The sequence below is a fragment of the Bubalus bubalis genome, chromosome 7, assembly GCF_019923935.1.
Source record: "Bubalus bubalis isolate 160015118507 breed Murrah chromosome 7, NDDB_SH_1, whole genome shotgun sequence".
Lineage (NCBI taxonomy): Eukaryota > Metazoa > Chordata > Mammalia > Artiodactyla > Bovidae > Bubalus > Bubalus bubalis.
In genome coordinates this window covers 19836057-19850577 of record NC_059163.1, presented here as the reverse complement: position 1 = coordinate 19850577, position 14521 = coordinate 19836057, and the positions used below count along the sequence as shown (strand labels likewise).

Sequence of the window (14521 nt, the reverse complement as noted above, 5' to 3'; positions counted from 1 at the left end):
AATTTTTAATTAACTGCTCAAATTCCAAGTAGAATTATTTAAAATATCTAAAGTCTACTATATCAACTAGAAGCTTCTTCACTGTGAGAGAATCCAAATAGTTTTTTTTTAAAGAAGCTATTTTTTAAAGAAATAATAAGTATACTAGTAATTAATTAGCCAAGCTGAATAAAGCTTACTTTTAAACTAATATTTGTAAAAACAAACTGAGTCATGTCCAAAGGCTACATGAATGCAAACCTCACATTACGTGAAATAGTCAATGTCACATCCTAAAACTTTCTTGAAACTAATACTTACAAAATATAAAAATGAATTAAATATTATTGCATTCAAGAGCTCTTTTCTTTGCAAAACTCAGACTTGGGAAACAGACATTCCAGTGGAAGCAAAATAACCAAAAAGAGAATTCTATTTGCTATTTTACTGTCACAAACGCAACTCAGTAAAAGGGATGAGAAATGCCTCTGATCTCTCCCCTCTACACCTAGTCCCTCTTCCCCCGTTGTCTTTAACTGGACCTACTATGGAAATTAAACATGCTATGTTTTTATTATACTCAGCTCTATGTTCTAATTTTAAGAAGGTCTGCTGAATATTATGTCTCTTAAAAACACTTAAGCACTTAAAAACATCTAGCATATTATTTTAAAAGCATATTAGGCTTTTCAAAGCCAAGAAAGAACAACTCTTGACAAAGTATTATTTCACATGCTTTTCATAAGGTTTTCTTTAATTTCATCATGAGATCCCCCAAATCATACTGTTCCTGCTGTTTCTTTGACAGGAAGACAAGTTTAGAATGTGATGGGAACAGTTAAATTTGCAGATAATGAAGCAAAGCTGCTTATCACCAACTTTACCTTCAAAAAGGACCACACGTTTTTTTCAAACTCAGTCTGAGAAGCATCGATCTTCTTCTGACAGTAACTGACGAATCCCTGTGACTGCACGACCTGCTGCAGCTGGTCCGATCGGCTGAGGAACTCCTTCTCTGTCACCACCTGACTGATGAACACGTGGTGCTGCTGCGGCTGCTGCTCCGCCCCCAGCTGAGGCTGCATTCTGACATTCGCAAAGGTGACCAGTTTGCCTCCGAACTAGAGCAGGATGAGGAAACAAAATCAGCTTGAGACACAAGGACATGGCCCCTTAACGTGCTTCTCGTAAACCTGCTCAAGGAAAGAACTGTGACCTACACGTCTCCCTCTGCATGCAATTCGCTGATGCTCTTTTCCATGCTCCACGATCTGACCCCAGCCTTCAATTTTTACTCCTCTTCACAACACTCACCTTCTGGATGCAATGTCCTAGTAGCTGCGCCCCACAATTTCTCACCTACTTGCTTTTACTCACTCACTTCCACCTACTCAATGCGACTCCTCCTCGAGGCGGGGGCAAAGGTCACCCCTGCCATCCCAGATGCCCTCAGTATATTACACTTACCTCTCCCTCTTTTGATTCAACTATTAGCCTTTGTATTTCCTCACCTTCTACTCTAGGTTCTAAGTTTTAAAAGGGGGTGAATATGCTGCTACAAAACATGTCATATGGCATAAGGATTATTTTGAGCTGACATGAGTTTGAGCAAGCTCTGGGAGTTGGTGATGGACAGGGATGCCTGGCTTGCTGCAGTCCTTGGGGTCGCAAAGAGTCAGACACGACGGAGCAAGTGAACTGAAAGAATACTGAGAAACAGCAGGAGCAAGGAAGACACTGTGATCTCCTCTTTTCTCTCTGAAAGTAGGAGATGAAACTCCCATGTGAGAGCTGCTCTCCTTACATCAGGAGGGAAAAAACACTCATCTCCAGAGATGGGGAGTCCAGGACAGTAGAACTCTGCACAAACAGAACTTGATAAATAGAAATCACCTCCCTCCATCTCTCTACGTATTTTAGTTACTGGTCCACAACTGCTGCTCTTTGCTCAGCCTAGTCTAGAACCACTTTCGCTGTGCCACACCTTTGGGTCTTCATTTCTCTAGGGGGCTCCCACGTACAGGTTCGCTATCCTTCTCATTATAAGCAGGCTCAGAACTCTTCCTCTACCTCTCACAGTCACTCCTCAGCTTCAGGTATTGATTTTTTCTTAAACCACTTTCATTTCTCCCTTTTACATTGTTATTTTTCTGCCTAATTCTTTTCACACTGAACTGCTGTATGATTGCATGTCTATTGCTTGTCTTTTCCTCCCTCCAATCCATGCTACATACTATCAGTTCAATTGCTCAGTCGTGTCCGACTCTTTGAGACCCCATGGACTGCAGGACACCAGGCCTCCCTGTCCATCACCAACTTCTGGAGTTTAGTCAAACTCATGCCCATTGAGTTGGTGATCCCATCCAACTGTCTCACCCTCTGTTGTCCCCTTCTCCCCCTGCCTTCAATCATTCCCAGCATCAGGGTCTTTTGAAATGAGTCAGTTCTTCACACCAGTGGCCAAAGTACTGGAGTTTCAGCTTCAGGATCAGTCCTTCAGATGAATATTCAGGACTGATTTCCTTTAGGATGCACTGGTTGGATCTCCTTGCTGTGGGACAAGAGTCTTCTCCAACATCACAGTTTAAAAGCATCAATTCTTCAGAGCTCAGTCTTCTTTATGGTTTAACTCTCACATCCATACATGACTACGGGAAAAACCATAGCTTTGACTAGACAGACCTTTGTTGGCAAAGTAATGTCTCTGCTTTTTAATAAACTGTCTAGTTTGGTCATAGCTTTCCTTCCAAGGAGCAAGTGTCTTTTAATTTCATGGCTGCAGTCACCCTCTGCAGTGATTTTGGAACCCAGAAAAATAAAGTCTCTCACTGTTTCCCCATCTATTTGCCATGAAGTGATGGGACCAGATGACATGATCTTAGTTTTCTGAATGCTGAGTTTTAAGCCAACTTTTTCACTCTCCTCTTTCACTTTCATCAAGAGGCTCTCTAGTTCTTCTTCACTTTCTGCCATAAGGGTGGTGTCATCTGCATATCTGAGGTTATTGATATTTCTCCCAGCAATCTTGATTCCAGTTTGTGCTTCTTCCAGCCCAGCATTTCTCATGATGTACTCTGCATATAAGTTAAATAAGCAGGGTGACAATATATAGCCTTGACGAACTCCTTTCCCAATTTGGAACCAGTCTGTTGTTCCATGTCCAGTTCTAACTGTTGTTTTTTGACCTGTATACACATTTCTCAGGAGGCAGGTCAGGTGGTCTGGTATTCCCATCTCTTTCAAAATTTTCTACAGTTTGTTGTGATCCATGCAAAGGCTTTGGCATAGTCAATAAAGCAGAAGTAGATGTTTATCTTGAACTCTCTTGCTTTTTCAATGATCCAGCGAATGTTGGCAATTTGATCTCTGGTTCCTCTGCCTTTTCTAAAACCAGCTTAAACATCTGAAGTTCACAGTTCACGTATTGCTGAAGCCTGGCTTGGAGAATTTTGAGCATTACTTTACTAGCATGTGAAATGAGTGCAATAGTGCGGTAGTTTGAGCATTCTTTGGTGTTGTCTTTCTTTGGGAATGGAATGAAAACTGACCTTTTCCAGCCCTGTGGCCACTGCTGAGTTTTTCAAATTTGCTGGCATTATGAGTGCAGCACTTTCACAGCATCATCTTTCAGGATTTGAAATAGCTCAACGGGAATTCCATCACGTCCACTAGCTTTGTTCATAGCGATGCTTCCTAAGGCCCACTTGACTTCACATTCCAGGATGTCTGGCTCTAGGTGAGTGATCACACCATCGTGATTATCTGGGTCGTGAAGATTTTTTTTGTACAGTTCTTCTGTGTATTCTTGCCACCTGTTCTTAATATCTTCTGCTTCTATTAGGTCCATACCATTTCTGAACTTTATTGAGCCCATCTTTGCGTGAAATGTTCCCTTGGTATGTCTAATTTTCTTGAAGAGATCTCTAGTTTTTCCCATTCCATTGTTTTCCTCTATTTCTTTGCACTGATCACTGAAGAACGGTTTCTTATCTCTCTTTGCTATTCTTTGGAACTCTGCATTCAAATGGGTATATCTTTCCTTTTCTCCTTTGCCTTTTGCTTCTCTTCTTTTCATAGCTGTTTGTAAGGCCTCCTCAGACAACCATTTTGCCTTTTTGCTACATACTAACCTTCCTAAATAACAGACGGTTGATTATGTCACTTGTAAATTCATTCTTGATTTAATTATCTCTCATCCCTAGTGCTGGTCTTCTCTATCTGCTCTCCTGTCTCTGAATCTTCACTTTTGCTTGTGACTTTCCACTTTACTTACTGAATCCCAACCATCCATCTAGTTAGTTCTCTACTTCCCAAAGTAATTAAAACTAATAAAATTATGTATGGATAAGGTTTAAAAGAAAACTCAAACTGTACAGAAAAGTCTCGCTGCCCCTCTATACACACTATATGAGACACAGACTCTACCTAGTTTACAGGTGTGTTTCCAGTACCTAGGATGGTGCCTGACAGAGGATGTTCACTACATATTTGTCTTTGGAATGAAAAGGCAATGTCCGTTCACTAGTACTGAAGTATTATGAAGGTAATAACTAACACTCTCTTCTTTCCCACATGAGTTTGGAACCAAGGATGAGACAGAATCCAAACGTCAGCTTCAGTGCTGTGGTAAGTGCTGCAAGGCGAGAGGCTGCAGATTAGATGTGCAACCACAGTGGACCTCGTAACAACTAGAATGCAGCACCCTTCCCCCCCACCCCCCGAAAAAGGAAAGAAGGAATGAAGGAAGGAGAGATAGAGAAGGACGACAAGTATAATAAAGTGGGGCAGCGGGAGCAGTGCAAAGGTTGCAAAACAAGGTGAATGTACTCAGTTACCACTCAACTGCTGTATTTTAAAATGGTCAATTTTATGTTATGTATATTTTATCACAATTTAAAAGAAAAAAGGGAGTAGGTTCCACTTTTCCTGAGAAGTCTTTCTAAATGATGAAAACTCACCAACACATCTCAAACTCAGCCCTCTTCCATCTGAGCAATCTTATAATAATACTTTGTCCTCAGTGTTTACGGACCATAGAAACAAATCCACCTACTGAGAAGGAAGCACCAACAGGCCTTCGGATCCATCGGGGTGGCTTCTTCAGAGGCAACACGATACTCTGTGGGGATGTCTGCTGAGGAATTTGTAATGGGGGAAGGGGCTGTCCTGTGCCGAAGGGGTCAAGATTCCCAAAAGATGACGAAAGCTAAAAAATAAAGCGGGATTTTCATAACTTATACAAGACTATGTTACACATTTTCAAGTCATACCAAATAAATTTTTTTACACAATTTTCCAAGTAATTGGTATCGCTGATCCGTAAAGTCATTTTCAAAATAATTATACAGTAAGATGATTCTTTTCAGATGTTGTAATAAAAAAACCTTAATATTTCTTATTACCTTGTCAACTTGTTTCTGCCTTAAACCATCTGCACTCCCTCCCATGATAGAATAAACGCTGATACGCCCATCGAAGGAAGCAGCCGATAAGACAGCGGGATTTCTGGGGCACCACTGAATATCAAAGCACCACTGTGTGGTGGTGGGGAGTTCATATAACACCTAGACCAAAAAAGAAGTACAGGCACTTTATAGCCAAAATACCTGAATTACTATGATCAACAAGTACAACTGTAATTAAACATTTACTTTTAGAAAGTGTACAGCCAGGAAAAACAACAATTTAAAAAATTTCTTTAAAGTACAAGAAAAGTTAATTATGACAAAAATGAAATGACAAAATCAAAATTTTGACCAGATTTGGAATAAGAACATTTTAAAAACTGAGATTTTCCTATTTTTATTGAAATTGCAATAGAAGATGCATCTGAAAGATCAGAATACTGTATTAGGATCAACTTGCTGACCTCTAAAAGGGTTCTATCCAACTGACTTTGCTGGCTAAGATCCAAAGAACCACACTTAAATCATCTGAAGATCAAATTTCAAAAACAAATCTTGGGGGGGAGGGGGGCATGGGATGAACTGGGAGATTGGGACTGACATATACATCACTATGTATAAAACAGACGACTAATTGTGAGAAGCTACTGTACAACTCAGGGGACTACACTCAATGCTCTGTGGTGACCTAACTGAGAAGAAAACTTTCAATAAAGGGGATACATGTACACATGCAGCTGATTCACTCTGTTGTGCAGCAGAAACTAACACAACGTTATAAAGCAACTATACTCCAATAAAAATTAAAACAAAAATTCTTGAGAAGGAAGAATTTCACTGAGAAGACTGGCTTCTTTCTTGTCAACTGAGAAAACGTACACATCATTCTTATTGCTGCAGAATCAAAACAGAATTTGGCATAAACAGTTTTCTTTAGGAGGAACAGAATATAGAAAAACTATTAAAAATGGCTGATATAAATAATGTAATAATTGTTTATTAACTTTACAATGTAATCATGTAATAATTGTTACTAACTCAAGGTTAGTGTGATGCTAACTGATGCTCTTAGGAGAATAAGAAACAAGTCAAATTAGCTTAATTTGGACTTCATGTGACATTTTAAGTAATGTTTTATTTTATAAGGAAACAGAATTGAGTGAAAAGGCATTTAGCCTGCTCATTTAGCTTATCCATCTAAATTTCCATAAATAGAACACATGACAAATATTTCATGATACAGTATTATATTCTTGCTGTACAGTTCAGAAGACAGATTAAAAATCTACATCCACTGATGTCCAAAAATCAAAGAGGACCTTCAGGACCCAAACCTTGAACACTCCTACTCTGAGGACACTGATTTCCAGAAAACACACTAAATAAATCCAACCAACTATTTCTGAGTCTAGATAAATGCCTTTTATTGGAAGTGAGGGGTTGGGGGTGGGGTGATTACTAGGTTCAAATACACCATTTTCAATGACTGGTATTTCCAGATGAAAGTAGCTGGATTTAGATAAAGTCTCTGCTAGGTTAGCATTTCATACACACCTCCATCTACTTTCACATTCTTAATTTTAATCATGTGCTAAAGAATTCATATGGAAATTTTCTTATTCAGCTAGAGTTAAATATTACAATCACTCCAAGTCTGAGAAATATTTCCTCCCCATACCTCTCCTGTGTTTGGGTTGGAGCACAGAATCTTAGCGTCTTTCCCACAGCTCAGCAACAATTCAGGATCCGCCATGCTCCAAGCAATTGCCAAAATCCCCCTTAAAAACACAAAGATGAAATTTTTAATCTTGAGAAAATCAAATCTGCAAATTATTTCTGTCTAGGCTTTGGAGAGACACACTGCTAACAGAAGTACAATTCATATAATCTTTCTGGAAAGCAGTTTAGCAATGGGTATGCTCTGTGATCATTACAAAGATGCTCAATATAGAGTACAGTGTATGATGGCAAAAAAAAGAAAACAAATGCCCAACACATGGTCTACAGGGTTTTCCTGGTCGCTCAGCAGGTAAAGAATCCACCTGCAATGTGGGAGACCTGGATTTGATCCCTGGGTTGGGAAGATCCCCTGGAGAAGGGAATGGCTACCCACTCCTGTATTCTGGCCTGGAGAATTCCATGGACTGTATAGTCCATGGGGTTGCAAAGAGTCGGGCATGGTTGAGTGACTAACACTTTTACTTTCAAACAAAGTAACATTTTCAGTAAATGTTTTGAAAAATTCAGATTAGCATCCCCTGCAAAAATTTAAAAAAATCCCTGTATCCTACCATCCAGAAATAAGTACTATATAATATTAATAGTTTGTTTTTTCTACATTCATGCCTCTGCTATTTAGAGATGAAAGAAAGGTTCACATTGCCAGACCATGAAGAAAAATACTAGAAACTAGAATTATGTCTGTGTTTTTCTTAAAAACATACAAAGAGTCCTCAATTATTCTGAAAACATACCATCAAGGTATATATTACTCTTCTTTTCCCCCAAAGTTGTTTTTAATATAATGATATTTTTTACAATCTAAGTCCTCTCAGAATCAGAAAAATACGCTATAGGAAGAGAACTCAAATTATTTAAGAATGCCTTTGCTTCCAACATTTTATCTTTTAAGCATTAAAATCTTTGTAAAAATTGTAGGATAGTGTGATGTACACTCTTATACTTCTCACCTAGATTCATCAATTCGGCCACATTTACTTTAGGTCTTTATATTTCACTCGCTTGCTCTCTCTCTCTCTCTATATATATATATATTGCATCTGTCAAATGCAGATTATTACATGACACCTCTACACTTCTCTCTGGTGCTAAGAACCTTCTCCTATATATAATCTCATAATGAAAATGTTATTTTTATGCAATACTCTAAATAGGGAGTCCATATTCAACTTTCCCCAACTGTAGCAATGCATGTGTGTGTGCTTAAGTCACCTCAGTCCTGCTCGACTCTTTGCAACCCCATGGACTGCAGCCCGCCAGAGTCCTCTGTCCATGGAATTCTCTAGGCAAGAATACTGGAGTATCCATGCCCTCCTCCAGGGGATCTTCCAGACCCAGGGACTGAACCCACATCTCTTACATCTCCTCTATTGGGAGGCGGGTTCTTTACCACTAGCACCACCTGGGAAGTCCATTTAGGAATAATGGACTCTTACTGTCTCCTCTCTTTAGAATCCAATTATGTATGCCAAAAATTTCAAAGCACGTCAAGAATGCCTTTAGATACCAGTATCATATTTAATATCACATCTTAAGGAACATTTAAATTCTTAGCAAGTATTAAAAAAAATCACTGAACTACACAACAGGAAGGGCCTTAAAGATCATATAATTCAACTCTTGCATTTACTAGAGGGAGAAAACAGAAATAGAGAGGCTGATTTGCTCCTGGCACCCAGTATGGTATTCTGTCTTGCTAAACTGTGCCCACTCTGAAAATTGGCAGTATAATGTAATGTTAAGAGCATAGATACAATGACCAGGATGTTTGACTTGGAAGTCAGCAGCTGACTAGTTTTGATCTAAACCAAGTTTAGCCTTGCCAAGCTTCAATTTCCAATGTGTAAAATGGGATAATAGCATTTACACTACAGGTTTACTATGAGTCTTAATCAAGCTAACATTTGGAAATTAGGGACTGATATGTATACACTGCTATATTTAAAATAGACACCCAACAAGGGCCTGTTGTATAGCACAGGGAACTCTGTTCAACACTGGGCAGGGATTTTTTTGGTATTACTGAATCCTAGTACACTGGTTGGCATGTGTTCAATAAGCAAGTGTTTAATAAGTAAATAAAACCTTACCAAACATGGGAAAAATATTAAAACTTCTCAGAATCACCCCTTCTTTACTAAAAAGCTGACTGAAGCATAACATCTAAATAGGATTACACTGTGACCAGATTCTTTTCTCCTTTATAAGAAGCTCAAGGAGAGGTCACAAACTTTAAGACTTCTCAAAGTGTGTAATTCCACCACACAGGGGGAAAAAGGAATTTAAAGCTTTAGTCTATATATCCCTAAAAAGGAAAGAAGAAAAAAGCCCAAAGCACTGAAAATACTTTAACACTAAAAGAGATTTGTTTCCTGTTTAAAAACACTGAACAAAACATACATAAACTCCCTGGGTACCTGAATATAAATCATAGGAAATCTGCACAATTACAAACTAAAGAAACAAAATTCTTTTTCGGCCACTCTGTGCACCTTGTGGATCTTAGCTCCCATGTCCCTTACAGTGGAAACACAGAGCCCTAACCACTGGACTGCCAGGGAATTCCCACAAACTAAATTTGATGCTACTAAAGGTAACACAAGACAATTCTCATGTTTTTTTAGAGCATCCACACATTTATTAAATTGAAGGTAGAATGAACCACTTAATATCTCAAAAATGTTTGCTTTTAAATTAAGATAAACACTCAGAAGTAAAACAAACTTTTCAATTGTTGCTTGACATTAATGTCATGGAAGACTCTTCATAAGTATGATGAATCAAATAAACATCAAACTGTATAATGTCCCAAAGATCCAAGAGTTGTCCCAAAGAGCTATGATTCACTAGAATTTTGATTACCTATTATTTTTTTTAATTTTATTTTTTAACTATTACCTATTATTTGAAGTAAGTTGTAGAAAATCCATAAACACATTTTCAGGTTTTTGTGATATGATTTGGCTACCATTTTTCGGTACAAAAAATCAGATGACTATTGCTTAAAATAGAAATGAACTATTTATACTAACTTTCATAAGACAGAGACAGAGTAGACTCCCTAATTTTAAAAAATTATCTGATAATTCAAAGCAGTAAGTAAATACATTTTTTACAATTTACAAATCAAGCTTTTTCGAAGAGCAGCAAGATACCTGGCATGGTTTTCCAGGACACGGAGCGGAGAGGAGGCAAAGCGAAGGTCCCACATCTGGACCACTGGTAGCCTGTCATCCTCAGAGGCAAGGACCATCTGAGTGGCAACGTCAGGATGCCACGCCAACCCAGAGCAATGCATCTGCACACAGTCAAGGCTCACATCTTATCAATCATACTACTTTATGAAAAGCCAAAATGAACATGAGGAATATACGTTTATTGAAGCAAACAGTAGAAAACATCAGCTCAGGCTTATGAAAACAATATTCTTATTTATGTAGTCATTATTTTAATTTATTTAAAATTTGTTTTTTAAAAACCCACTAAATTAAATTCTACTAAACACTCTTAAACAGTGGTCTTAAACAAAAGAGTTTAAATGTTTTCAATTCATCCAACACTTTGATACACCAAATCATTCCAGGCCAGAGTAATTCTATACCACAAATGAGTTGTCCTGTCAAAATTGTAATAAGGGGAAAAGTTTTATATAAATTTAAAATTTAATACTTTTAGAGAAATAAAGATGAGAAGATTAAAAAAAAATTAATACCTTTCCTCTACTTTATCAGAAAAATCAAGATAAAGTGACTAAAGCAACAACTACTGTTTAAATTTTCATATGGGATAAATTAACATTATTACTGAGAAATACTTGGAAGCTCAGATCCTGTTAAGTGTTCTAGAAGGTGAATGAAATGCTTATTGTGTACTTTATTCCACTGAAACTTGTTTTAAAACTCCTGACTCACTTGAAAAACAATACTTTGAGGAAATATTCTTATAAATAGTGTTTTCTCATTGCTATTGCCGTTTTTAAATTATATATGTATTCTCCGATTTAGGCAAACTCGCTTTTTAAATGTCCAACTAAAAACAGTAATTAAAAACAAATTAACAAGGCAAGCCCTAAGGTGTGTCTAAATTACTTTATAACATATGATGACATAATATTAATGAATCTGTAAGATTAAAATGTAATGTGTTATACAACAGCGGTCTACTGAGCAAGTGGGAGAAGAATACCAGTTCATTTTAGCACTGCCTAATCAGAAAAGAGGAACCCAAGAGTCTGGAAACTACAGCTTCATAGTCATAAAATTACTAGCAGGGAAAAATTTTACATTCTAGTTGCTATAATGCTTTGGAATAGTTGGCAAAGCAAAACAATTAGTGTATCATGGAATAACTCCTTTGACTGACCAATCTTTCTCTTCATCATTAATATATCCAGTGTGGTTTAGTAGGAATTTTATTATTTTCCCCAAAGGGAAAAACAACCTCTCATTCCAACATGATTGGTCCATAAGAAAACAGGATTTGACTATACAGAAATCTGATTTGTTGCCAACTCTGACAAACAATGTAGGAATAGCTATAGCAGAAACAAAACATGTTTCTCACAGATAAATCTGTTTTCTAAGATTGATTGTGTTACTATGTGTAACTATGTGTAAGTTACTACTTACCCTGTTGTTATGATCACTGACTTTGATGATAGGTTCGTTTTTTCTAAGATCCCACACAGTGGCCCGACCACTGGGACTGGCTGATGCCAAAATATGCTGAACTTGTCTGTTCCATGCAATGCAACTGATATCTTCTGGGGGCTGTAAGGAATAAACTACTAAGAACCATTTCTCAACTGTAATCAAGTTTAACTACAAAATCTAATTCTTCTTTTTAGGAAATGGATTACTTAAAAATCTTTATCTATTCCTTCCATAAATTTATTTTTATATTCTCAACATATGCAGTTTAAAGCTCAGGTATATACCAATTCAAGTACTTTACCTTGTCTATTCACCAGCCACTTATTAGGCTCCTGTTACAAATCAAGCACTGTTTCTTTACTTTGCAACTGCTCCATGGAAGATAATGGACCACAAAGTAGATGCTGGTCAACGTGACAGACATCTAGGCAGAGCAAAAGTTACAGCCTAGACCTAGAAAACCATGTACTATTGTTACGCTACCTCTCAGATTGCCAAAATGTTAGGGCCTGTTATAATAGCCACTCAAATCAAATAGTCAATACAGTGTAAAGAAGGCAGAGATGACTGTTCTTTCTCAACTTATTAGAATTACATAGGAAACAGGTTGTGTTTCTTTTTTTAAGTAAGTTTCCTCTATGATTTTTATTCTGAGGTTGGGTATTGCTAAAATACTATATAATATAGAACACTATACTACATAAAATATTATACCTAAGAAACTACTAAACACTATGTTATTTCCTACCACAAGTCTAGTACCTCAAACAGTGCCTGGGAGATGGCAAGTACTAAATAAATATTTACTGTTGAAGGACTTGCTGATACTCTTAGGAAACATATTTAATAATACTTGATCACGCTAAAGAAAAATCAATGACATTTAAACACTGATATATTTTAAACACTGACATTTAAACAGATATATTTTGAGTGAAAAAAACAAATAAGCGCAGAAAAACTGATTTTGGTTCTTTTGATTACATTGAAATCAATGTAATACCTGCGTTTTGGCTCCTGGTGTCATTGGAGTTGCAAAATTATTTAGATCCCAAATGTAGATTTCAGATTCGTTAGCACCAGAGGCCACCAGATTAGTCTGCAATAAGAAAGAATTAACAAATAAATAGCACTTACAAATAATGAAGAGAATTCAGAATAACCCAATTTGGAGCTGGAAAGATCTGTACATTTTCAGATACTGAGAACAGCCAGGGACACGGCTGGTGGGGGAGGAGGGAGAGTGGGCTGTATGGAGAGAGTAACAGGGATGCTTAAATTACTGTAGGTAATATAAATAGGTAAAATAGATAGCCAATGGGAATTTGTTGTGTGACTCAGGGAACTCAAACTGGCTTCTTAACAACCTAGAGGGGAGGGATAGGGAGGGAGGTGAGAGGTTCAAGTGGGAGGGGACATGGGTAAGCCTAGGGCTGAACACCATACTGTAAAGCAATTATCCTTCCATTAAAAATAATTAATTTTAAAAATCTTTCAGTTTTAAGGCATATAATTTGTTTAATTAAAAAAAATCAAAATGCATAAACCCCTAAAAACTATATATAACAAACTGAAATTTAATCAGTTTTCTAAAGAAACATATTGTAAAACTCTATTAAACTAAAAAAGATAACACATCTACTGACATTTCAATATAAGACACTAAAAAATAATTAAACGGATAAATTCTTATATGGCAATTATTGCCTGTGGTTTGGATCTCTGGAAGGGAATCTGATTGTGGGAGACAAAAATAGGTCACCCTGTTGGCTTCAAATAGCTGAATGCTAAAATAATGGTGTCTATCCCAGGCACTTCAAAGTCAGCCTCTGGAGCTGGATCAAGATTAAGACTAGTAAAAATCCTCATGTATTTATTTATTTTTAAAAAATTTTAAACTGAAGTACAGTTGACTTATTTCAATTAAAAAACTATAGTTTCTCCATGGCTGATTCATGTCAATGTATGGTAAAAACCACTACAAAACTGTAAAGTAATTAGCCTCCAATTAAATAATAAATAAACAAAACTATAGTTTCTGGTGTAAAGTGACTCAGCTATATATATATTTATATTTCCATTATAGTTTATTTTATTACAGGATTTTGACTATATTACTAGTTCCCTGTGCTATACAGCAGGGCCTTATTGTTTATCTGTTTTATATATAGTAGTTATATCTGCTAGTCCCAAATTCCTAATTTATCCCTCTCCAATCCCCTTTCCCCCTTGCTAACTCTAAACCTGTTTCTGTGTCTGTCCTCACGTATTTCTATGTCATGTATGCTCTGTCTTGCGCCAGGTGGTAGTATTTCTAGGTAAACTATGTTGTGTGCAGTTTGGATCAAAAAGACCCTAAAACTGTGATATGAAGTCCAGGAAGACAGTGAGGTTCATATACTGACCTTCATCCTTTACTGTTCACTCTCATTAACCTACTATAACAACTGACATACAACTCTGAAAACAGAGCAATTCCATGGCAGTAGCCACCTATGATATAAGACACAAACCAAAAATCAGCAGTTGTTGGAAATTAGCTATCTAATCTAAAGAGTGGGCACCACAAGCCACAGAAAATGAAGAAGTTTGGGTTTCTGTATTTCTATATCTAAAATATCTATTTATAAAACAAGAAAAATAACTATCAAACTTTTTAAAGATAATATTTATTTTCTGATTATACTCAAATGTCCTATTAACTCAAGATCTTTATTAACGTATGCTGCTGCTGCTAAGTCATGT

At 36.9% G+C, this 14521-nt stretch overlaps 1 protein-coding gene across 17 annotated transcripts in view; it reads right to left on the bottom strand.

Annotated features, from left to right (window-relative positions):
- SEC31A (SEC31 homolog A, COPII coat complex component) overlaps positions 1 to 14521 on the bottom strand; it is a 59892-nt gene that overhangs the window by 32935 nt on the left and 12436 nt on the right. For all 17 annotated transcript variants that reach the window (XM_044945718.2, XM_044945722.2, XM_044945723.2 and 14 more), the window contains exons 5-11: positions 12780 to 12875; positions 11753 to 11893; positions 10280 to 10422; positions 7063 to 7162; positions 5382 to 5543; positions 5033 to 5185; positions 864 to 1100 (exon numbers count right to left, since the gene is read on the bottom strand). In XM_044945718.2, the coding sequence (XP_044801653.2) occupies positions 864 to 1100; positions 5033 to 5185; positions 5382 to 5543; positions 7063 to 7162; positions 10280 to 10422; positions 11753 to 11893; positions 12780 to 12875 (1032 nt within the window). The remainder of the gene's footprint in view (positions 1 to 863; positions 1101 to 5032; positions 5186 to 5381; positions 5544 to 7062; positions 7163 to 10279; positions 10423 to 11752; positions 11894 to 12779; positions 12876 to 14521) is intronic.